Below are 25,138 nucleotides of genomic sequence, written 5' to 3' on the forward strand. Positions count from 1 at the left end.
GCTGCAGACCGCAGCCTTAACAGCACCAGTGTAATTCCACATCACTTATCCAGGACTTGTGTGCTACAACAAAGATGCTACTGAAGTTTCCTTCTGGATTCACGTGCTCCTGGAACCCTACAAAGTCCAAAGGTCTCCCTCCTCCTTTCAGCCTCAGGCTGACCAGAGAAACCCCAGAAACACCAATACACCAAGTTTCACTCTTTTCTTTGTTTTTCCTTCTCCCTTGTCCTTTTCCCACACCATGAAATCCCATCACCTAATTCAGAATTAACAAATATCTGCAGAAGTGCTCAAACATCGAGTGCAGAGAGGAAAAGCACAGCAGGACATGCCTCTGGGAGTTTGCTTAATTCCTCAAATCACCAGTCCATGGGGAAGAAGAAGCCTGTAGATGCCTTTCACCCTCTCAGTACCAATGGAGCATTGCAAGGTGTTGGACACAAAACTCCTGCCTGTCCATAGCTCAGGAAGTTCATCTCAGAGATGAGCTCTGTTGCCATTCTCATTTCCAAGGTAGGCTGTGGGATGCTACGAGAAATGGAAAGAATCAGCTCTTACACAGTGCACAACAGCATGGCTTTAAAGTCATTAGGACTGGCGTGAACGTTTTGAGCAGTCGTTTTCTTCTATTTTATTTTGACATCAAAATCGGTGTCATGGCCTTAGCACACAGGAACCTGAGCAGGCCAAGTGTGTCCAAGAACATCTCCCAGCTTGCAGCCCTCCAGGGCAGCTGTGCTTTCACAACACTGATACAGACAGAAGTCAAGATGATGGATTTATTTGGGTTTTTGGGATGGGAGAACCTGGATGTGAAAATAACTGTTATTTGGAATGAGTCAAAAACAGATACAGGCTGTGCTCCTCCTTTTGGGAAACCTGTCCCACAGATTTCTCTCCCTCTTCCCTCCCATACAATGGGAGAAAAAAAAAAAAAAAGAGAATAATGATCAATGTAATTTAGAACATAAATCTTTCTAAAGAGGTGGAGGAAAAGAAGACTGCCCCTTTCCAGCACAGTGAAAAACACACTGCTGAGTTTGATGTTTAAAAGCTGTGTTAACATTGCCTTAGGAAATGCAGTGAAGCACATTGGAATGTTTGGGAACAGCAACGAGGACACTGTTGGCATGGATGGCAATAAAACTGAGGAAAGCTGGAGCAATTGTGGGAACTTAAATTCCCACTCTTGCTCTCTCTCCATCTTTTTCAGTGGTCTGTTCTGTCCCCAGGCTCATCCCCCTCAGGCTGCTCCAGGCTGATCATCTCCTTCGGGAGCCATTGCCCAGTGAATCAAGAATTGGTCAAATAAAAAGGCAAGTTTAATGAAAAAAGGGTTCACAACACATGGCTCCTGGCAGAGGTGTTCAAATCATCAAATCCTCTCTCACTCAAACAGGAGATCCTCCAAGTCACTCTACCTGTAAAACAAAAGGTCCTGCACACATTCCAACATCTATTTTCATGGCTCAATTCATCTTCAGCACCTTCTCATCCAGATGTTTGGGGCTTTTTTTGGCTGCCTGTCCCACAGAACACAAATGATGAAACACAGGCGAGCTGCACCTGCCTCTCTGAGTCTTCAGCTGCACCTGAAGATGAGCACTACATCTCTGATAGTGGTTTGTATCTGCTTCTTTCTCAGGAGCCCCCCAGGCTTGATAACCATAAGACTTGATTTCCCAAAGCTAATGAGGAGGATTATTAAGACATCCTGAAAATTAAGAATAATTTGCATAGATATACTTTACCAATTGTTCTGCTTTTCTGAAAGTCATGGGGAAAAATGGAGCTTTTAGCTGTGTGAAAAGGCAGCCCTTTCATTACTTGTCCTCTAATTGTCAATCTAGGGTAATCTGCATAACCAAATTAAAGCAATTGACTTTCCTTATATTTACCTTAAGCACTTGGAACCATGAGACTACTGTCTGACAATTTCATGGATATATATATATATATATATATATATATATATAAAATTAATTAATAAACTATTCAAAGTGGTATGATTTGCATATTAGAAGCTAATTAGAAAAGCAAGCTCCAGAATTTCAAAAACTTAGAATACATAGGAAATGAAGGGGAAAAAACTGATAGCTCCAGGACTCATTTGCTTAAAAGTTACCTTGCCCTTATTAACTGTGTTCAAAACAGGCTTTTGTTGCATGGGGATATGGTAATGCTCCCCCTGAGGTCTGAGATCATGTGGAATCAGTGAAGTATAAGTGCATATATATTGAATTTGGATGAGCTGACACTTGGTGCCTACTGGCCCCCATGAGTTAGAGCAGGCAGAAATGCGATTTCTGATGAGAAACCTCATTGCAGATGTCGCATTTTTTCCTAATTCCCCTCCTTGCAACAAATGAAATTTTAACTCCTGGCTGCAGGAGGGTTCAGGCTCCTCTGCAAAGCAGTCTGAGTGTCAGCATGGTAAATTGCACTGGAACACTCAGAGCTTTTTCCAGGGAGATCAACAAGGTGCTCACCATTTGCCCCAGTAAAGGCACCTCAATTCCCAGTTTTTCTGTAAGATGGTGCCCTTTTCTAATAGGCACTAAATCATAAAAAAAGCCTCCTTTATTTTTAGATTAGAGCTATAAGGAGGCTTGATTTTTTTTGTTTCCAAAAGCCCCTTGTGACATTTTTTTTTCTGTTTTAAAATAGAAGGAAAAATTTAAAGTTGAAAAACTTTCAGTAAAAGATCATTTCTATTGAAATAATCAAGATTCAAAACATATGCCTCAGTAGAGTAAAAGCAGTTTAATCTGGCATTGATTTTTTTTCTCTTAGTTATATATGATTTATAATGGCAATGTAAACCAAATTAAAATGTGTGAGGACAAAATGTGAGATTTCAACCTCCCATTTCTGAAATGCCTGTTTCAAAATTGGCATGTTTCTACAGAACATTTGACTTTCAGCATCAGCATTCTTCTAACAGAAAATATTTTTGCAGGGAAGCAAAAAAAAAAAAAAAAAGAATTTTGTCTAGTTAATACAAGAGGATGTCAAGTGCCTTCTTTTACCATGTCCCCATGGCACAGATAACTTCTAAACCTCTTTTATTCCCCTTACTTTGGTAAATCCTTGTCCTCCTTGAAACTCACAACCTTGCAGATCCCATCTCAGTGTAACCACAAGGGAAGGAAACATCTCCAGAAGAGCAGAGTGGTTTGCCATTGCCATCTTTGTGCTTTTAATTCCCCTCCACATCTTGCCTATGGTTTTGATGAGCTACTTTCCTCAGAATGTCTCTTTCCACCCTTCACCTTGTGCCCAAAGTCACAGCATGGCTGAAGTAGGAGGCTTGGAGGAGACCTCTGTGTGCAAAGACCTTGATCTGGAAAAGGCTGACATCCTACAAAAGCAAAGGAACTACACAGAGAGGATTCTCAGAGGCACCCTTGCTGCAGTGAGGAGAAAAAAGCAAGAAGTGAAGGTGTATCACCCCCTTCCTCACGGGACAAGGCAGATAAATCAACCATCAAGTTTCCAACAGGCACAGCATCTTCAGGGGGAGCTTTTCATACTCCAAATTCAACAATCAAGGAAATACCATAGCAGACATCCATCACCAGCAACCAGCTGCTCTAAGTGGGCTCCCAGAAGCTTCATCCACAAGCCACGCTTTCCTCAGAGGAGAAATGCCATTACAGGTTTGTCACAAAAGGCAACATAAGCATCTGACCACTCGTTCTCCTGAGAAATATGAAGCTACTCTGTCACACTGTGGTGCCAGCATCTCAAACACACATTTCCTTCACCTCTCCTAACCTAGGGCATAACTAGAAGGCTGCAGTTGTACCTCTGTACTGACTGAGACAACTCTAGCAAAGCAATTACAACACTGCTGCTAAATGCTCTCCACAAGCTGAATTATCTCTTGCAAAAAGAGATTCATCCCTCTGAACAAAAGTGTTGCCAGAAAGTAAAAAGCTATCAGCAAGGTAGTTTTGCTCCTCAAACATCAGGGAAAGGATCAGTTTGGACTTCCTAGCAAAGGCTGGATCCCCTCCAAGGGAGTTGAACTCATCTTCAGTGTGTCCTGTGGTGTAAAAGAATTGCTGCCATCAGCAGTGCTGGCAAGTGGGAATGCTGCCTGTCCTGTCCTGTCATCTCGGTGCAGTCAGCCTTCAACAGCTGCTGAGCAGACACTGATACCTGGGCAGCAGTGGAGGAGCCTCTGTGGTTGTGTGGATTAAACACACACTGTACAGACCTGGTGAAGCTCCCTTCCTGGCTTCTCCAGGTGCTGCTCCTCTGGAGAGCCATTACACTTGTGCAAACCAGCCAAAAGGAGCTCAGACCTCCCAACATTGCCCTCCATCTCCAGTGTTCCACAAGGATGAACACTGGATTCATACCTCTTCTCAGGAATTTCCTACTGGAACTTTGCATTTCAATCTGCTTGTTAACACACTTTCTTGTTTTCTTCCAAATCTTTATCCACAGGATATTCTAAGCCATGGGTATTTCAGGGAACTTTGATACTACTGTGACTATACAGAGCCTTTTTGCTCATATTTTTGCTGCTGTCTTGACAGGACTGAAAAGCCACATCTTCCCTTCTCAGAATTTCAGAATGGATTGCATCACAGCACAAACATCCTACTCTGTTGACTCTGTTACATGTTGCTCCTGAAAGGTTGAGACCGGTTCTCCTGAAGTGCAAATTTTATCCTCTCCTAGCTCCCAAAGCACAACCCATCAGAAACTTTTTCCTTCACTTGATGGCAGCATCAGGCACCAAGTTTGATTTGTGAGGCTTTATGGAGGTTCAACAGGGCCTGGAGAGGTTGTGTTCTTCACAAGTAGTTCTCAGAAAACCTCCTACCCACCCACAGCATGATTGTCAGGAACATAATTACCTTATCCAGTGCTGTGATCTCTGAGATTTTAGGTACTTCCATTAAATAAACTTGGCTTCTTTCCCAGAGACTTCCTTACCTGGGATCCTGACTTCATGGTAAGCTTTGCCTTCCTCTTTTGTGCCTGTGGGGCTCTAAGGATGCTCACAGGTTTGCAGCAGCTGAAGCAATTTATCTGTTTAAAAAGGTACACAATTTATCTGGTACACACTGAATGTGAATGAGATGCATGCAGGCAACAATATTCTGAGGAGGTTTTCAGACATGTTGCAGGGATCACTCAGTCTTTATCCTATTGAGTTTTTACTTGGGCTTCTAGAACCTTCTCTTCTCTTTCTTGGCCTCTTCTGCTCCTTAGCATCTCTGTTGTCTTTTTAAATACACTGACATTGAAATAAGGAAGGAAAAAAATACCCAAAGAGTCTTTGGCATGCACTCATCACCCCCAAGCCTATTTACACCGGAGCATCCTGCCTCAGATATTTCTTTTCCCACTCAGCCTGCAAGGTTCCCTTCTATATCACTCTAAATATGGCCTTGGACTTGTGATTTATACTTCAGATCCCTCTTCTGTACGAGGGAAACTGCTCAGAACATCATCTCTGACTGACCACCCTGCTGTGGACCTTTCCCATTCAGCATGCTCGTGCTACTCAGGCCCCAAAAGGGAAGGGCAGGACGGAAGTCTTGAAGTTCCTTTGCAGGTTAAACTCCAGGCAGGAGCAGAGACAGCTGGAAATTAAACATTACAGCCAAGAGTGCTTTCTGCTCAGTGGTGTAGCTTCTCCAAAAGCTCTTTCAGAGACATTAAACAGACGAGGGTTTGTTTTTCCACCTAGCTCTGAGATTTGTAGAAATGAAATCCCATCCACTTCACATGGGCAATAGACACTGGCTTTAATTCCATTTAATTTAACTTGTCACCATACCTCCACCTCTGGGAACTGATATGACCACTAACATTCTCAGCTGCCAGTTGCCTGTCCTCATCCTAAAATTGGCATTCCCACACCACTGGCAAGGCTGAAGATTCTTGGAACCTTGAATCTTGCAGCTCTCTCAGCTTTAGAGTTCGGTGTGGCTGCACTTGAAAATTCCATTACCACGCTCTCAGATACCTGGGCTCAGGTCCATGGGGTGCCCCTTTGGCACAGGTGGTAGGATTTGCCTCCTTTCTGAAACCTTTGTGGATATCAGAAAATGTATTTCAGCAGCCCCAAGCTGGGGGTTGATTTCCCCCTTGTGAGCTCACACAGTGTGCACAAGCACAGCAGGAACCTGAGCACGCAGTGCCACAGTTTGTACAAACCCCATCTGCCAGCATTAGCAGAACCTTTCCTGTGCTGCTTTCGAGCCTCTACCACAGGCAGTGAGATTATTTGGTATGTTTTTGACCACATCTTAAAACACAGCCCAGTTAGCTCAGGGAATAAGAGAAGAAATGACAATGAAGGCACAATATCCCACAGCAGCTCAAAAGGTTTCTTCAGCCTGTCAGTCACAGATTCACCAACACTGTCAGCCAGGAAGGATGGAGAATCCTGAACATTTTTAGGCTTCCTTCAGTTATTTTGAAGGGCCTCTGTACCTTCTACCAGCAATGCAGCAAGCAGCAGGATAAGGATCCTTCTACTGTTAGAAAAGGTGATTTTCAGAACGAGAAAGAGGAAGGGGGATGGGACAGAGAAAGGTTTTGCTGGAAAGATGTTTGCCTAGCAACACAAAATCAAAATCTATGCCTGACCTGTAAGAAATGTCTCTATGGGCACTGCTCCTTTATTTGGTATTCAAGCCAACTTTTGCCTGTATGTGATCTGAAAACACAAGAGCAAACATGTGAAATAGGAGGACAAAAGCAATGAAAGCTGACACTACCAAACCAATGAGTTAACCCAAATTATTAAGTGGCTTGGTGTACCTTGGGTTTTTAATTGCTCTCATTTGCCTGTGTCACCAAAATTAGGCTGTGCAATCCAAACTACAGTTTTTCTTCAGGTCATACAATGCCAGTTTGATTGCTGCAGCATCCTTGGAGAGCAGGAGCATGCTGCAGGACTCCACCATGGCACTAGAGGGGAATTCTGACACTGACAGAAGAAGAAATACATCAGTTCCCACTTTGCTAAAGTAGCAGACAGGTTTGGCATGGGGTAGAGGTTAAGCCTGAAGGATTACATTACTATTGAACTGAAGGACTCCTAATAAAGACAGTTTTATTTAATTTACAATTCTGCTTCTTACACCTAAGGATACTTGCAGCCTTGGGTGTTTTTCAGAATTGCTCTCAGTATTGGAAGTGGCCCCAGAGGTTAATCAAGGAATATCAGGCAGTGTCTGCAGCAATTTGACTCTTCCAGGCGTGACCAGGGCTCGGCTCAGCCCAGCCTGGCCTCCAAGAACAAATCCACTGGGTGCCATGGGCTTTGCTGAGAGGTGGGTGAAGGTAGTGAGAGCTAATTAGCTGCACTAACCCACTTCCCACAGCTGGTGCTGGGTGTTGTAGGGCTGTCAAGAGCCAGTTAGAGTCTCCCAACCCGTTCTCTCACCCAGAACTGTATGGAAATGGGGATTTATAAAGTGTTGCTTTAGCACTGGGATATTATGGGTTTACCAAACCAGATGGATGCACTAGAAGCTGGCTGGTCCCTGTGCAGACATGCTCTGGATCTGAGTGGGAGACCTAAATCAGCCCCTGTATTGGACTTTTACCTGTATTGGTAAAAGAAACATTTTACCAGCACAGTGCCTCCACTGCCAGGGTGTCCAGCACTCAGGGTGGCACTCACATGTGGAGAGAGTTTATGTCAAATTCAGTGGCAGCTGTACCTTCCTCTGCCACGGCCAGCCTCGACCCTGGGCATCCTAGGGAATAAGCCCAGCCTCTTGTGCATTTCTTTCAAATTCCCTTTTGCCCTCTTCTGCCATTTTGTTGCTCCTGTGTTAGCCAAGACCTAGTTTACTAGGGCTCTTGATTGGAGACTTATTACAGCTTATTTCTGTCTGCCTTTCTTTAAAGCCAGCTGAACATACCCAATGCTCTTCCTCTATGGTAAGACCAAAAATACAGACCACCCTCCCAGCTTCTGTGACACTCTTTCTAACACACTCCTTTTTTCTCTTCTCCGTGATCACAAGTTCTCTCTCCAAGCCCAGCCTAGTTATTTGTGCATGAAGCTGCCATGTCGTGTATTGGTGTGAGTCTGGTGTTCACATGAGCTGTGAATATGCTGCACATGTGTATCTCTTGTGCATCCTGAGCTTTCCTTTGGTCAAGTTAACTGTCCTTCTGCCTTCTAATGAACCACCAAGAGAGAACTGGACCTGGTAAGATTTCTTGTTAGCCACAAGCCACGTCCCTGGGCTGCTATGGATGTGACGCTGAATGAGTTTGCAGGGTGACTTCATGTCCAAGCCTCCAGAAAAGGAAAGGCTGGGACTCTGAAACTCCTCTTCAATGAGGTGATTAATTAAGAACATTTGAGCTCTTATTTTGCACAAAAAAAAAAAGAGTAAATGGTGCACAAAGCACTGCTGCCTTGGTGTGCAAGGCAGTTCCCACACCACCACTAACTCCAGATTCTGGATTGCCACTCTGCAGAACCTCCCTGCTCCAGCAAGGATACGCCTTCAAAAAGCTGGATGAAAGCCAGGAGGAAGCAAGCAGGGCTACTCAAGCATGAGCTCATCTATGGCCACCTAGTTTTAAAGTGACTGTAATCTTCTGAGGCATCGCTGAGATTTTGGCTAAGTGGTTTGATGCCAGTAAGTTGCAGATTTGCGTCAGGGAGGGATTTGTTCTATTTTATCTGCTGCTTAGACTTTGCCTGCTCCAGGATGCTAGGAGGGCAGAGATAAATATCTGCCTCCTCTCAGCAAGGAAGGACAAAGGAATACTAAAACCTCTGTCTAGACCCATGTCCCAGCTTGCTGTCACCTAAAGAGCCGAGCCAACAAGAAGTACAGCAGGTAGAATAAAAAAAAAAATGGTTTTTTAATCACAAACACATCAGGATTGCTGTCCACACAACCTCAGCTCTGTTTTAGATTGTATTAGAGCCTGGCTTCTCCAGGACTGGAAGAGGTATTTGACCTTACAGCTATCCCTCTGGGATTGTAGAGCTCAGAGTATTCAGTGCCATGATTTTTGATTCCTTGGAGGCCACATTTCCTCCTTCACCTCAGAGAAACTCCCTCCAGTTCACTGAAGCTCACAGCCTGATGTCCAAATAACCAAACAAGGATGGAGGTGTGGGGAGCACTCAGCTTTCCCTCATCTTTTTCGCCCCGTTACTCCACAGGCAGCGAGTGTCAGCCTTGGCTACGGGCTGGAGGAAGCTACCTGCTGACAGACACACCACAGACAGACAGACAGACAGACAGACAGACAGACAGACAGCTGGGTGCAATCCTGAACTGCTGCACATGGTGCTGAGCTCTCTGTGTGAGCAGGGGTCACACCAAGGCCCTGCATAGGGACAGGGACAGAGCTGAGCACCAGCCCGCTCTCCCAGGCTGGGAGCGCACACAGGTACACGTCTGCATCCCGACTTTTAACCCCACAAACACCCACCCAGGCTGCTGCTGCTGGGCCTTGGGTTTTATCAGAAGCAGACAGGCAAGCAGCTGCTGTTTGCACTGCCCAGTGACAGGAAATCCAAAGGGTCTGTTCTCTCTTGGTTTACACAGTGGTGAGTAGTTAACAGCAGGGGTGATCTGCACTGTTTCTTCCTCCTAAATGTTGCTCTTTCGGTGGTGTTTAGACTCAAACTGCAGTTTTTGCAGCCTGGGTGGGGACACAGAGGAGGTTTCCATGCACTTTGCTCCACAGCAGGTCAAAGTGGCAGGGTGACAGCGTTATCTCCCCCCGTGACAGGAGGTCACATTCCCACAGCGCTGCTACAGGAAGGCACCAGCTCCACAGGCTTGGCACAGTATTGTAGGGGCTTAATAAACTGGGAATCATGGCATTTGCTGTGCCCTTGAGCTAGGCAGCGAGTCCTCTGCCAAGGCCAGGTGAGCCTGCTGCTGCAGCAGCCTTCAGATGGATGTTGCCTTCACACATGTGAAGGCTGAGGAACGTCAGAGCTGGTTACAACCCCAGGGGAAAATGCTTAGGGACAAAGCAGATGCTGTGAGAAAAAACAGGCCAGAGGAAAGACTATTTTAAAATACTCCTCGCTTGAACAGTAGCGGCTAAGCCAAAATAAAATGTTTTAAAAAAAAAAAAACAAAACAAACAACAACAACAAAAAAAAGTCAGTGCACAGACTGTGGGAAATCCAAAGGGGTCATGAGAAATGAGAAAGGTCCAGCCTGCAGGAGCACAGCCACAGCAGCACAGGGGCAGGCAGGCTGGCAGCAGTGCCAGTGACACCAGCACACACCGTATCCCCGCGGGGTTTTGCACCCAGGGGCAAATGTGGGACCTGCTCCTGTTTCCCAGCAGAGCAAGCAGCACGTGGCTGGTGCCCGACACCAGATTCACCACAACTGCTGGCTGAGGCACTCACTGGGGCGAAACACTCAAGACAGGCCAAAAGAGAAAGTGTATTGCCCCTCTCTGATATGAGGAGATGTGTTGGAGGGGTACCAGCATAACCTACCCCTAATCCTTGGATTAGGCAAACTGAAGGGAGAGGCTGATGGCCTTGAGAGCCCCTGTAGAGCAGCCTCACCACCACAGGAGACAGGGCAGGCTGGAGCAGTCCCCGTGGTGCCGGGGAGTGGAAGCCCAGGGAGCAGTACCAGGACAAGGAACAGTGCAGTGAGCCCTCGGCGTAGCGTCCTCTGTGGCCCAGGGCCCTGGTTCCTCTCGTGCTGTTGTAACTCCTGCCTCTGTGCCAATGGCTTCCAGAACGCAGAGGAAAACTCTCGCATCTCAATCACCTTCTTCCGACTCTTCCGCGTGATGCGCCTCGTGAAGCTCCTGAGCCGAGGGGAGGGCATCCGGACGCTGCTTTGGACCTTCATCAAGTCCTTCCAGGTATTCCTTCGCTTACCTCTAAGAAAGAGAACTCCTTTTGGAAGCTTAACCCCTCTTGATTTCCCTTGGTGGCCTCTCGGGGAGAGGTTTCACACCGGTGCCTCAGCTCAAAGGCGCCCAGGGACAAGCGGCAGGAATGAGTCGAGCAAATGGGACTCGCAGGGAATGACTGCCTGGGTATGAGTTTCGTCCTTAAAGCATAAGTAATTGCTTGAGACCCTCCTGAACAGCCTTAATAGTTCAGTTCAACTCAATTACTGCCTGTCTGTAACCCTTTGATCCCATCTTTCATTTTTTTTTTCCCTTTTTTTGAGCTGTATTTCATATGTGTAACTTTAATACACAGCTATGGGGGAAGGCCTGGGTCTCAATTAAGTTTCCTTTAAGCCTTGTTTTGAGGATTTCCAGTGAGTACTAGAGGTGTGTGGCCTCCATACTTTCATCCAGGAAGAATTCACCTTTTTAGCCCTACTCTTTTGAGCTGGTAACAATGCCAAGTTATTAAATTGCTGCTGCTTTTTTTCCCCTGGAGACAGGTTGCATTTCAGTGGTAGGTAAAGAGTAGATAGGAGGAAGTGAAGAATACCAGACTGGATAAGAATCACTACTTTTGGAGGAAAAGAAACACCAGAGTTATTTGCTAGAAAAAAAAAAAAAACCTAGCCACATATAGTAAAATGATAATTAGAGATGAAGCAGAGCATATACCTGCATTTTGAAAGGACTTGACCTGGATTTACTGGACCAGCACAACCTGGATGTTAGCTGGGGCATATCCAAAGGAAATGGCAGGGAAACACAGCACAGGAATACAAATAGTGGCCTAAACATGAGAAAATATGCAGAACACACCACTGGACAAAAGCACGAAAGAATAACTAGTGCAACACACAAGTCTTGAAACAGCCCCTCAGACTGAAGCTGTAAATGGCTAATAGCTTTTGTATTGACTCAGATGGAAAAGGAACTGACCCATACTTTAAAACTTAAACCTCACCAGCGACAACACAAGCTGGGACCAAAGCCTGCAGTGCTGCAGCTCATTGCAACTTCTGTCTCTTCTCAGCAGAAGTAACACGCCAGGGATCAGCACGGACCTTTCCAGTGCAGCTCCCAGCGGTCCCGGTAGCCAGACCACCAGGCTGATGCCAAGCACTCATTTTTCACACTCCTTGACTGCCAGAGGACCTAACCCTGCACAGCAGGCTTCTGACACATCCATGCCACAGTGACTTTTTCCATTGCTTGCGGAGTTGCCAACTTCCAGGCTGTTATTTGAGCAGCACCACTGGGAACCATTTTGTTTGCAGGCGTAGGAATGAGATTCCCTTGGCACAGCTCAGCCAGCCCTGATGCAGGGGACAGAGTCACACTTTCCAGCTCCTGATTCTCCTCCCCTTGCCCCTGTGCCCCTCCAGCCTCTTTAGCAATAGCTCACCCTGAGCTGGTCACGGCTCATGGCTGGAGAGGAGGAGATGGATGGGAAAGGGAGCACCTGGTACTTCCCTCCAGTGACCTTCAGACCTCTTGGGTTGGGAGTCACTTCAGGCAGGGTTGTAGGGTGCTGGGAGAAAGTACAGAGGGATCCTCCCCAGCAGGGGAGGGGGGGAAAAAAGAAAAGCAGCATTGCAAGCAAGTGCCTTTTCCCTTGAAAGCCTTTAGCCATTTGTAACATGGAATTCTCTGCTCCAAGCTCCTCCTCTTGCAACTACCGGGAGGCTCCTTTGGGAGCTAAGAATAGCCACAGTGCCGTGTTTAATTCAGCCACTCCCACTGTCAGAATGTGGGATCCCAGCAGACCTTGGCACGGGCTCCTCAGTGTCCCCACATGCTTCCAGGAAGCATCTCTGCTCCCACAGGGCAGCCTAAGAAGCAATGAACTCCTGGAGTTGGATCCCGTGGTAACTTCCACGTGCCCTGGGCATGGCACGAAGTGCTGACGTACGAGCTGGGGGCACTGGTCAGACTGGTGGGAAAGTGCTCAGCAGGGTTTCCATCTGCACACACAGCCACAGGGTCAGCCTGGGGAGGAGTGGGAAGTGAGAGGGTGCTGAGGGCACGGCAGGGCCGTGGGAATCGCAAGGACAAAGTGGTAACGCCAGGGAAGGACAGAGCCGGAGGAGGACAGAGACAGAAGTGTGGAATATGAGAGGTGGAGAGCTCAGGGAGCAAGGGAACAAGGGGCAGGGATGAGCAGGAAGGGGCATTAGTGGAGAGGAATGGACTGAGCAGAAGAACATGAATAGGAAGTGAAGGAGCAGGCAGAAAGGAGAGAAGACACTTTCCCATCCCCATTTGGGTGGGAAAAACAGAAGTACAGAAAACAGAAGTGCTGTTAAGGTTATACACCTCAGGTCCTGCCTGGACACTGGCCCAGGAGCTCTTAGGTATTGTTTGTATCAAGTCCCAACTAAATCATCACAAAATGTTTGGAGCCCAGTTCTGAGCTGGTGGTCTCTTCAGTGACACTGTGAAGTAAAATACCGATTTTTCTGGTCCCCTAAGAAGCCAGAGGAATCTGTCCTGATACTCAAGATGATGATTACAGACATTGTCTAAAGGACTTGATTATTTTTTGCCATTTTAATATTCAGATCTCTTGGAGATGATTTATGCAGATCTTTGTCAAATCTCCACGGTGAAAATATTCCCTCGATTTTTCCTGTGGGATTTAGTTGTGTTGAATTTAGGATTACAGAAGGGTTTGGGTTGGAAGGGACCTTAAAATCACCTAGTTCCAACCACTCTGCCATGGGCAGGGCCACCTTCCACTAGACCAGGTTGTTCAGAGCTCCATCCAGCCTTGAGCACTCCCAGGGATGAGACAGCCACAGCTTCTCTGAGCACCCTGTTCATGCCTCACCCACCCATATAGTAAAGAATTTCCTCCTAATATTTAATCTAAACCTGCCCTCTTTCAGTTTAAAACCATCACCCCTTCTCCTATCACTGCATAAAATGAAAACTTGAAAAAAATTCCTCACTGTCTTTATTGTAGGTCCCCCTCAGGTATTGGAAGGTGGTCTAGAGTCTCTCTGGAGCCTTCTCTTCTCCAGGCTGAACCCCAGCTCTCTCAGCCTGTCTCCACAGCAGAGGTGCTGCAGCCCTCTGATAATGCTGTAGGCTCGTTATAGCCTGGGAAATTGGGTGTTCAACATCTAGATCAGGGACTGTGCTCACATTTTCAGAGTGAATGTGTCCACCCATTTCCTCTGAAGCAAGTCCTGAAAGCCTCTGGTCTGAGTGCTAGATATTCCAAAAGATTGCTGCTCAAAAGCCGGAGCCCGTGAAGTCCCGAGCCCTTGGCTCCTGTCAGTGGTGGAGGAAGCTGGTGGCACTCAGCACTTGGGAGGCAGCTCTGCATATCAGGGCTCTGCATTTCCTCTCCAGCAGCTGATCACTGACACTCAGTGCATGGCAGACAGCATCAGGGACACCTAACACTGAGCAGGGAACCTGCTGATGCTGCCTCAGCTACCCAGGGTGGTACCAGCCATTGTAGCAGAAGCCTCAAATTAAGATTCTGCCCGCATCCCTTTATTTCACCGTACTGGACCCAGGGAAATATCAGATTCCCAGAGTCGTGCTAGCTGTGAGAGCTTTCTCCTCCTGGTTACCAGGTGCAGACACTGGTTTTGCCTCGCTTTCCTGCCTCGGTCAAGGGCGGGAGTGACGGGAAAGCAGCGGAGCTCCATCCATCCATCCCTCCATCCCCCCAAGGCACAGAGCCGAGCCTCCTGGGCTGGGCTGGGCCACCAAGCGTGGGCCTGTAGAGGCATCTAGTGGCCACCTTCCCGCACTACAGAGCCCCAAAATCAGCGGCACAACCAGGCAGAGACACAGTGCTCTCTTCTCTTCTTTCGTTTGCAGGCTCTCCCCTACGTGGCTCTTTTAATAGTGATGCTGTTCTTCATCTACGCTGTGATTGGGATGCAGGTGAGTGATGCTCAAAGAGCTCGGCCGTGTCTGTCTCCTCCTGCTAGAGCCTGGCAACAGGCTTAGAGGGTAACTAGATCCATGTGTGGTTGTGGGGGCTTACAGCAATGTTCTCACCCAGTGAGATGGCAGCTAACCCCGCCTGGAGGACATCTTCTGACTGGGTACTTCCAGCAGCAGCACAGCAGAAAGTATTGACCCATTTAAATACAGAAAACAATATGCAAACAGTAAAAAGACGATGCCTGCCCTCCACATTCTCACAGGAATATCCACCAAGAAGATTTACTGCCTTGCTTGTTGGTTCAAAACAGTTTTTTAAGTGGGCTTATGGCCATGCTGCACTGAACAGACCAAAATGTTCTCTTGCATCTCTTTCACACTGGCATAACTTCCACTGAGTTGTAAAGAGCAGCTTTTGATCTACACCCATGAAGGTAAATATGGGATCAGACCCAATGTACCAACACTCAGAGTTTCTCCAGGAAGCTGCATCAACATCTTACTCAGTTTGCAAAATGTGTTTGGAATCATCCTGAGCATTCACCTGTGCAAGAACTGATGTTGCACGGAGACCACTGAAGACAGCACATGGTACAGGCACAGTCTGTGACAGTCCCAGCCTCATTTGCTGTGCTGCTTTTCAAGCTAAGCTTCACTTTCCACCCCAGTGTTAATCAAAGTTCTCAGACAAGCCATCCATCTGGGACCAGAGGCCACAGAATAGAAAGGCATGGCATAATTGCTTCCAGAGGTCTTCAAACATGACAGGCTTCTTGGTTTCACAGTGACAACAGAATTTGTAATGCAATTCATCTGACCTCTGTGACCTTGTTTTAATTTGTTTCCTGTTATTATAGTCATGTGTTTTCACAGACTCCATCTACCCTGCCCCACCATGAAAAATAAAATTAATGTTTTCTTGAATTATCACAGGTTATCTCAATAGCCCCAGTAATCACAGCTGTCATTTACTCTAAGCTCATACTGTCAACTTGCCAGTTTTGCCTTTAATACCTAAGATGGCCAAGATCTTACAGAATTACCTGTGCTATACAGAGAATCACTTCAGAGTATTAAGCTGGTATTATATCGCTGCACAAAGCATAAGTGGCTTCCAAGCACCCACACAGATGGGGTCTACAGGGCACTGCCAGGGCCAGATGCTTTATTCTGTAATTTTACTCCTTTTTCTGACAGTTCTAAGTTACCTATTTAACCCTTGGCTTACATTCAAGCCTCTGTTTGAATCATCTCAGCAGCCTGAAGATCATACATCAGTCTATCACATTGATCTGGATTACTAGGTCTCTTTGTGCCCTCATGTCTTCCAATAAGAAAACCAACTTTTTTTCATTTTCCCTGTTTGCCCAGAGCCCCACAGACCTGTGATTATCACTTTTTGTCCAAATGGCACCTCAGACATTTTACTCCCTCTTGAACGTGCTGACACACAGAGTTCCCTCACACATAGAGACATGTGGGAAGGAGAATCATCCCTCACTCCATTAAGCAGCTACCACGAAAGACTAGATGTACCAGAACTGATAAAAATATCAGAATTTCCCGTGTAAAGGAGACCTACTACTACTTCATGTCAGCCACTGCCACGACTTGGAGTGCAACAACATTCAAGCCTCACTAGCTAACGTGCTCAAGTGGAAAACACCCAAGTTGATGCTGATGGATGAAGCCGCTCATACGATGGCCCAGGAGGCACAGATTGGAGAGGCTGTGAGGGAGGAACCTCCACTTACAGCTCCTCCCAGGTACCTCATGCAAAACACCACAGCAGCTGCTGCCTCGTGTGTGAGGGAAGATGCAGGGTCAAAAGGAAGATCATGGGAAGCTCCCTTACCTATGTTTGCCTGAAATGAACAATATGGGCTGCCTCGTCTCAAATCTGGCTGTCAGTGCTGCCTGTGGCACGGGGCTGGCCAGGCAGGAGAAGGCCCATGAGGAACCCCTGAGGAAAATTGCCATATGCTGACCTTCCCTCCCATCTGGCCAAGGCCCTCCCACCATTGTCCCCTTGCTCCTCTCCGCCTCACTGTTCCTCTTGGGGTGCTAATTCTCAGTGACATTTCCTTGAAAAGAAGCTGGGTGCTCTCTCAGAGCTGCTCTGTTCCTGCTGCTTGTTTTGGCTGCAGAGAGATTACAGCTCTCAGCCCCCGAGATCTCTGCCAGGCTGTTATCAGTGGGGAATAAATAGTCCTGAGTGTGCTGTGCAGAGACCTTGCTGCCACACAAGGTCTGAAAGTACCACAGCTAGCCAAGATTATTTTAAAGAAGCCTGAAACTCTGCTGCACTGGGGACTTCACACCCAAAGACAGGCCCCTAAAAAGGTTTGCTGATGGTTGTGCCGTGGCTGGATGAACTAGTTGGTGTGGCATGGGAGGAAGCTCTAGGGCATCCTTGTCTGGGCAGATCTGGTCATCATCTTCACGCTGCTGCAGTCTGGGAGGACCCCTGAAACACCTGCTGGTGACAAGCATGACTATGGAAGGGCAGGCATTTGGAGGACAATTCCAGATCCAAGGAAAGGCACTTCACATTTCTTTGTGAAGATCCAAGGCCCCCAACAAAGATGGGAGCTCAAGGCTCAGCAGCTGCTGGTGTTTTGCTGCCATTTCCACCTGCCAGAGATAAGCAATGAAGGAAAGAGCCTTTTCTTCTCTGTTACTGATTTCTTTCAGCTGGACTCCCTTCCCAAATGAGTGCTTGTTGAAACAAGGCCCCGTGTCATGTATTCAGTGTATGAATAAGGAAGGACACCTTGCTTTGACACAAAATGCCTCTTATGGCAAAATTAGCGCTTTTCTGGTGATAAAGCAGAAGCCGGGGAAGCAACAACAAATATGAAAGCCACACAGAAAAGTTTATTTTAATAGAAGAGCAGATTCCATTAAATATCAGGGTCAGGGTGAGGCCAAGAGCTACGGGTGACAAGAGGTTTGGAGGTTTTTTCAGGGCTAATCTGAAAAGATCTCTGCTTTCTGCCAGGTGTTCGGTAAAATCGCGCTGAACGACACCACAGAAATCAACCGCAACAATAACTTCCAGACCTTCCCCCAGGCAGTGCTGCTGCTTTTCAGGTGGGTGTTTGACAGCTCTGGATTGTGTCAGTCTGGGAGCAGGATTCCTCTGCTCTCGGGCACAGCTTATCTCCTTCTACCGTGTCATGCTCCCGAGGTGAGTAGTAACGTGTTGTCCTTCAGCGGGGAATTATGTCAGGTGGAATGACCAGTCCACGAAGTCTCTTGTACCCCAGCAGCTCACCCTGGTAATGCTCAGTGCTGGGGAGGGACACAGGTCCTCCTACATGGAAGGCAGCCAGTTTTCAGCGCTCTCCAGTCTTGATATGCATCAAAAACTTCTTTGGTTCAAATCTGGCCAGTGTGACTTCTAGCAGGGAAAGGGACACAATGAACTCGAGCTTAGGCATGGCCATGCCCAGCTCAGCTTAGCACATCATCCTACACCAGCTGGAGCCAGGGAGGGGTGCTGAAGGGGTGGGAAGTTGGCACAAATTCAGCACTGTCGTAATTTTGAAGGACTATTTTAGATGCAATCCACAGCCATGCCACACACACACACATCCATGATTCTGATTGGAACATGAGAGCCCCGTACCCACAGCAGTCAAATCCAGTCAGAAATGGCATGCTGATAATGGCAACAAAGCCAAACAGGGGAGCAGGATATTCCAGGAGATGTCAAAGCCATCGACCTGACTTGCTCTTAATTGACCTCAGTGGCAAAAATTCCCATTACTGCTCATGGGATCAGGAACAGGTTGCTAACATGCCAGTCCCCGTCACATCCAAGGTCACTGCTGTCTTCCCCTGCCCTCTGCCTTGCCCAGGTGTGCCACAGGTGAGGCCTGGCAGGAAATCATGCTGGCATGTCTCCCGGACAAGAAGTGTGACCCGGAGTCGGAGCCGGCCAACTCCACGGAAGCCGATCACTCCTGTGGCAGCAGCTTCGCCGTCTTCTATTTCATCAGCTTCTACATGCTCTGTGCCTTCCTGGTGAGCCCACCCTCCCCAAACCTTCCCTCTGTCAGACTGAGCCTCTGCTTGCCCAGATGTCAGCAATGCACAGGACGAGAATGATCTCCAAGAGCAAAGGAGCGCTCTTCCCCCTCTCCCCCTCAATGAGAAAACCAAATTAGCGTGCTGTGGGCTGTGCTGAGGCTAGCAACGCCTCAGCCACACTTCCCACCTTCCCTCCTACCTTCCTTCTGGCTGCTGAGCAGCTTCTTCCTCCCCTGCCAGCAGCAATGACTGTGAGAATACACATATCCCACTTGCATCTGCTCCGTGTTGGTGCTGCTCAGAGCCACAGCACACGCTCTGCAGCTGGCAGCGGTGCCCAAAACTCTCCCAGTGACCAGCAGCAGCATTCTAGAAGTTTTGGTCTTGGGCCAGAAGAAAGGGCTTTTATCTCAGCCCCACTGGCTATCAAAGATAAATCCCACCCCGTTCTGCCAGGCAAAGACAGAGGTAAATAAAAAAAAGCCACGACAGTGATGCCTTAAGTTTTGGCTTTCATATTTTTATAGACATATATATATATATCCCTACACACCTAGGGAAAAATATGAAAGCTAAAACTTAAAGCATCAACAGCACATCGAAGAATTCAGCAAATTTGTGTCTCTTCCATTTAGCAGGGAAGAGAAAAATGTAAGCAGCTGAGAGTATTCCACCTCTGGGCTCTTCCCATTTAAACAGGGGGGCTGGCATGGGGGAATAAAGAAGCTAACCCCAATGGCTTCCTAGTTTTGTGAGTCCAAATCCAGACCTTAAATTGAGAACCTGGTAAAATTTACTGTTCCTTGCCTCATCCATCACATCATCTCTGTCCTTGTTTGCAGATCATCAATCTTTTTGTAGCTGTTATAATGGATAACTTCGATTACCTGACACGGGACTGGTCCATTTTAGGACCACACCACCTGGATGAGTTTAAAAGGATCTGGGCAGAGTATGACCCTGAAGCTAAGTAAGTAACCCAGCCTGGATATCAGAGCTCCTCAGGAGAACAGGCCCATTATTTTCTGTTCTCTAGACACAGTGCAGTAAGTGCCATGTTCCTCCTGCATTTTTTATCTTTTTTTTTTTTTGTACAAAACTCCTAAAATTGATATCACCACAAGGTGCTGCTGGTGAATCCATAAACCCAAAGCGCAAAGATACTCACAGAAATCTCAGCACTCAGGCTGCACTGTTACCTGTCAGACCATTGTTTTACTTTCTATAGGGGAGATATAGACTTAGTGAGGGCCAGCAGGAGATGGAGAAAAGGTGATTAGAGGCTTGGTTTATTGTTGTATTTGTTTGGAATATTGAGCTGTCACTCTTCTGCTTGACTTTGTACTCAGAGCAGAGCTGCTGTGCTCAAATGTCTGTTTTTTCATGTGTCATTTATGCCCATCACAACCTGCACACTCACATGGCTGCATTACATTGTCTGCAGGGTTATTCACAATAACAGACCTGCAGGGATTTAAAGCTACACTACAACAACTCACATGAGGGCTTAACTGACATTCGGTATTATATGCTCTGTTTGACACATGCTTAGGCTTAAAAAGTGCATTTAGATCCCTGTGGCGTTACTGTACAGCTGACAATTGTAATTGCAAAGCCCCCTTCATAATGCAAAAGCCGTGGAGAGAGATTTGGGTGTGAACTAAAAGCAGATCTCTTTAGGAGACAAAGTGTCGAGGTTAGTCTGGGCTCAGGTTCTGCCATGTGTGAGGGTGTGTCACATTGTGAGAGTGAGACGTGAATTTAAACACTTCTTCCCCTTCATGGTGACTTCCTGGGCTGGGGACTTTTAATATGGATGGAGAATAAGCACAGACTTCTAATAAATACACCATTTGTTAACAAAACATGCCACTAATTGTGCTTGCTCGACTGCAAGACTGCGGTGGCTGAAGCCAAATAATAGCTAACCACCCAGTTCAGGTGGCATCCTGTTCCTCCCTGCTCATAAATGGGAGGCTCTTTTATTCCTCTTCCCCATCCATGTCCCACACCCCTCCTCTGGCTCTGGTAACTCCTCCTTCCATGAGAGAATTCTTCTTTTGAGGTGCCATTTACCAAACTTAAGAGAAACCCGACTGCTGCTGTGCAGGAAGTTCAGTACTTTGTTTTGTGCTCACTCTAGTGACAGCCCAAAGCATAAACAAGTATTAAAAGGCAGTGGCTTGGGGCTATCTATGTGAGAGGAAATAAAAAAATACAAACCTCTCTGCCTGCTATAGGCCTCAGCCCAACAAGTAAATAAGGAGATTTTTATTTTGAGCAGGTCAGTGATGGGAAGAGAACCCCAAATTTTCTGATCACGCACTAAGAAACTGCAACACTGAAAAGGCTGAGATCAGTTCTTGCAAGTATTGACTCAAGTATGACTGGCAGCTGGGATTTCTGCACTAGTAGAAATTACATGAGTGCTGGGCAAATCCTGCAGAAGGCACCAAATGCAAGAGGCCTGAAATAATAACTTTAAGCCATGCCTGGGCTACAGGGAGCAGCAGCACGAGGCTGGAGGGACCTTAGTGGCACTTTTAGCTGTAGCTGCACTCTGCAGGTCAGCCCTGGTCAGGATGCAGCCCTCACTGTGCTCTCTTCTTTAGGGGACGGATCAAACACTTGGATGTGGTGACGCTGCTCCGGCGGATCCAGCCCCCGCTGGGCTTCGGGAAGCTCTGCCCTCACCGCGTGGCTTGCAAAGTAAGGGAGGGAGGCTGGGGCTCACAGCAGCTAAACCAGAGAATCAGACAGAGAATACAGAATGGTTTGGCCTGAAAGGCTCCCTAAAGACCACCTAATTCCAACCCCCACGCTTGGGCAGGGCTGCCTTCCACCAGACCAGCTGTTTTACATTCAACAGCTGCTGTGGTGTTTAATAGCTGACCCTGTCTCACTCACTGGGCACATCCCAGCTCTCTGCCCACCAGGCAGAGCCAACAACAGCATGTCTGAGCAACCCCTGGGCTGCCCTGTGCCTCTCACCAGCTCCTCTGGGCTGCAACCACCCAGTGGAGGGCTGGAGGGTCACCAGCAGGGTGGTTGTGCTCTTCTCAGGGCCATCAGCCTTTTGTCTGGTGAGGAGAACACATCTGTGCTAAATACAGCTCTCAAGTACCAAGAACACACATCTGCTTGCACTGTCAAACACCCACCTCGAGATGGATTAGGAGAGGTAGAAATAACGGGGTTTTCTCGTTGTGTAGCTAATCCACAGGCCATGGATACTCACATAGAAGGGATGGCAGGTCTGGAGGGCTCCACAAGGACGTAAGGAAGAGCGTGCTTCAGTCCATGTGTGGCAGAGTGACTGTTGTCTTTCTTCTCTTCATCCCACAGCGCCTTGTCTCCATGAATATGCCACTGAACAGCGATGGCACCGTCATGTTCAATGCCACTCTCTTTGCACTGGTCAGAACTGCACTGAGGATCAAGACAGAAGGTGAGAAGCTTGCTGGCTGCAAGGATAGAAAGGTGTTCATGCCAAGGTGTCCTGAGCTGGAATAAACCAACAGGGACATCTTGTTTAAAATTATCCAAATTACTCATATGCAGCACATGGCAGGGGAAAAGCTATGTAAAGAGGTTTGGAGGAATAATATCTTCTAGGGAAAGCACAGTGTTTCCCACTACCTGGGAAGCCAGTGCTTCCTATAGTATCATCTCAAATTATTGATCACGTTCTTCACAGTGGTCTGAAAGTTTAAAGTTTTAGATCAATGTCTGCTCACACAGCAATTAAGAAAAGGATGAAGGGCAAAGAACCCTTCTCTTTGTACCCTGTCTGCAGAGCCACTTCTTGACTGCTGTTGCCACTGATCTTCCAGTCCAAAGGAAAAGAAAGAGCTTGGACTAGAGGGTCTTATCTCACAAAAACTCCTCCTGTGCTTCCATTAGCATGAGCTAACATTACATTGTAGTAACAGTGGTGTTGTAAAGGCAGATGAAAGGTAAAAGAACTGTTAATAACTTTGCATAGACAGCAGGTACATTGGAGGAAAAGCAGACAAGATTTGGGGCTCAGCTTGTCCTCTTTGTTGCACTCTGTCACCTGCTGTAATGAAAGATCTTGGTCCTGAGTCAAAATCTGGCTTCATGTATTAATGAGATGCATTAAAAGAGAGTGTAGCTCTGTGATTCACAGCTGAACATCTCTGCCTCAGGAGTGGCTGCATTACATTTCAGGCTTGGGGAAGCAAAGGCCAGCAAGAACTCTGCCTTACAGTGCCAGCTGAGCCCAAAAAACAGTGGCAAAATGGAAAAAAAATATATTAAGGACCTTGAAAGTTGTGCTAAGCAGAATTTGACTGTAGCACAAGAGACTCTCCTGAGGAAAAAGCCACCCACAATCCCTGTAAAACATCTTGAGTCTTATGAAACAAAGACCTCAATTCTCAGAACTCAATTTTCTTGTCTGTCAGAGCCTCACACTCTCGGAGTCATTGCCTGTGAACTCCTGGGAAACCATCTAAAGCTCCAACTGCTTTCTTTCTTGCCTTAGCAGGATCTTTTAAGTGGTCAGGGCAGGAGTTTGGAATTAGCCCTGGAGATTTCTGCCTTTGATGCTGTCCATGTGTTGCATCCTCAGCAGGTTATTCCATGTCCCTATCTTCACTGCATCCTTTTGGAAGAATTACTGCCATGCAGAGCCCTGTGCAACACCCTCAGGAGCCTTAGTGCAGGGGAGAAATAATAAAAACTGCAGGAACAGCACCTTTAGGAGGACAAGATACTGGTTTCAGACACCTAGAGAGAGAAGAGAGGGGTTTGAATGTACATAAATCAAGAAATAAAACTGAAGGTGACTCATTTGAGAGGAAATGGGTATCCAGAAAGAAAGTCACCTCCCTAGCCAGGGATGACTATGCATATTTAGGAAGAAGACTGCAAAAAACCCTATAGGTTGTTCTTTGAACTGAAGACCTCTTGCTGTGAGGGAGCTTTAGGAATGGTCTGAGCATCTCTTGGTCCAAAACTTTCCACTACTGAAAACACTCTGATATTTACCTCCTGAGATTTCCATGCCAGACATTAAATTGCTCCTCTGCAGGGTCTGCTTAATTCCTGTCTCTGATGATTTTCACCCTGCAGGTAACCTGGAGCAAGCCAACGAAGAGCTGAGAGCAATAATTAAGAAAATCTGGAAGCGCACCAGTATGAAGCTGCTGGACCAGGTGGTGCCTCCTGCAGGTGGTGAGTGCAGGATCTTGTCTCTGAATCTCTCTGGGTTTGTCCCACACCTGTCCTGTCCTACTGCACCCTGTGATCATCAGGAATAAGGGGGAGAGGCTTTCTTCTACAAGCTCTCTGCATTTCATCAGGCTGAGGTCTGCTCCATACTAACATGAATGTGCTGTTCTTACTGCTGAGAAATCAGGGAAAGAAAAAAAATGTGCATAAATAGGAGTTGGTGCATAGGCACCCTGTATGGCATTCCAGGCTTTCCAGGTGGCCCCATGGGCACAAAGCAGCACTTGGCAGTCAGCCAGCAGGTGCAGCCAGGTCCTGAGCCTTGCTCAGCCTGTTCTAAAGTCAGTGGACCACATCTTCTAAAATTTCCAGTGGGTTTGCAGAAAGGAGGGAGAGCTACCTGGAGAAAAATATTTTTGGCTGGCTGACCACTTTTATCGTGTGTGACTGCATTTCAGGGAAGGGATGATCTTCTCTGTTCGCTCACACCCATGTTAGGCACAAAGGGACAGAACTGCAGTGCAGAGAAGGGTCAGAGCTGGCCTGGGATGGATGATCAGTCAGATGCTGCTGGCCAGCCAGCCTGTGAATAAGTCTTACACCAGACTGTCACAAGACAGCAGCATGTGTTGACCCAGACTGGGAGGTGCTGCTATAACCAGATCCTTTGTGGTTAACCACCACCAGAGCCAGTCTGCCCCAATGCCACCTGCACCTCTGTCACACTGTATTAGGAACAGCAAAAGTAACAACACAGACTCTCTAGTTTGGTTGCACAAGACAGCAAGTTTTATTCTTCCAGATCTTCTTTCACAGACAGGTCCCAGAAGGTCTAAAAAGGTAAAACTCTCATTGGTCATGAAATCAAGACATCACCATCATTGCACAATTAGGAACAACACTCCCTGACTGTTTCTTACAAGTAAATAACAAGGCACAAACAACTTCTGCAAAGGTTGCTTTCCTTCTCTAAGGATTGTTTGGATTTCTCCTTATGATTTTTCAGGCCAGAGTGAGAAAGTTGTGTGACTTATTTCACACAGGCTCATGTCGCTAGTGGACATGAAATAGAAGCATGGATTTAATCACAACAGCTGAGGTTTCTCATCCC

At 47.0% G+C, this 25,138-nt stretch overlaps 1 protein-coding gene across 12 annotated transcripts in view; it reads left to right on the top strand.

The window, feature by feature from the left end:
- The window catches only part of CACNA1C (calcium voltage-gated channel subunit alpha1 C), a 463,574-nt gene that overhangs the window by 419,976 nt on the left and 18,460 nt on the right, over window positions 1-25,138 (top strand). For 10 of the 12 annotated variants that reach the window (XM_088055720.1, XM_088055723.1, XM_088055721.1 and 7 more), the window contains 9 exons: window positions 7,891-7,923; window positions 10,729-10,857; window positions 14,728-14,793; window positions 17,798-17,889; window positions 18,660-18,825; window positions 19,674-19,801; window positions 21,444-21,540; window positions 22,177-22,279; window positions 23,929-24,030. In XM_088055720.1, coding sequence (XP_087911846.1) covers window positions 7,891-7,923; window positions 10,729-10,857; window positions 14,728-14,793; window positions 17,798-17,889; window positions 18,660-18,825; window positions 19,674-19,801; window positions 21,444-21,540; window positions 22,177-22,279; window positions 23,929-24,030 — 916 coding nt within the window. The remainder of the gene's footprint in view (window positions 1-7,890; window positions 7,924-10,728; window positions 10,858-14,727; window positions 14,794-17,797; window positions 17,890-18,659; window positions 18,826-19,673; window positions 19,802-21,443; window positions 21,541-22,176; window positions 22,280-23,928; window positions 24,031-25,138) is intronic. The other 2 variants (XM_088055730.1, XM_088055728.1) reach the window with 1 other exon arrangement.

The sequence above is a fragment of the Pseudopodoces humilis genome, chromosome 5 (genome assembly GCF_049639895.1).
Source record: "Pseudopodoces humilis isolate 2021_Gansu_Grassland_sample_001 chromosome 5, ASM4963989v1, whole genome shotgun sequence".
Classification (NCBI taxonomy): domain Eukaryota; kingdom Metazoa; phylum Chordata; class Aves; order Passeriformes; family Paridae; genus Pseudopodoces; species Pseudopodoces humilis.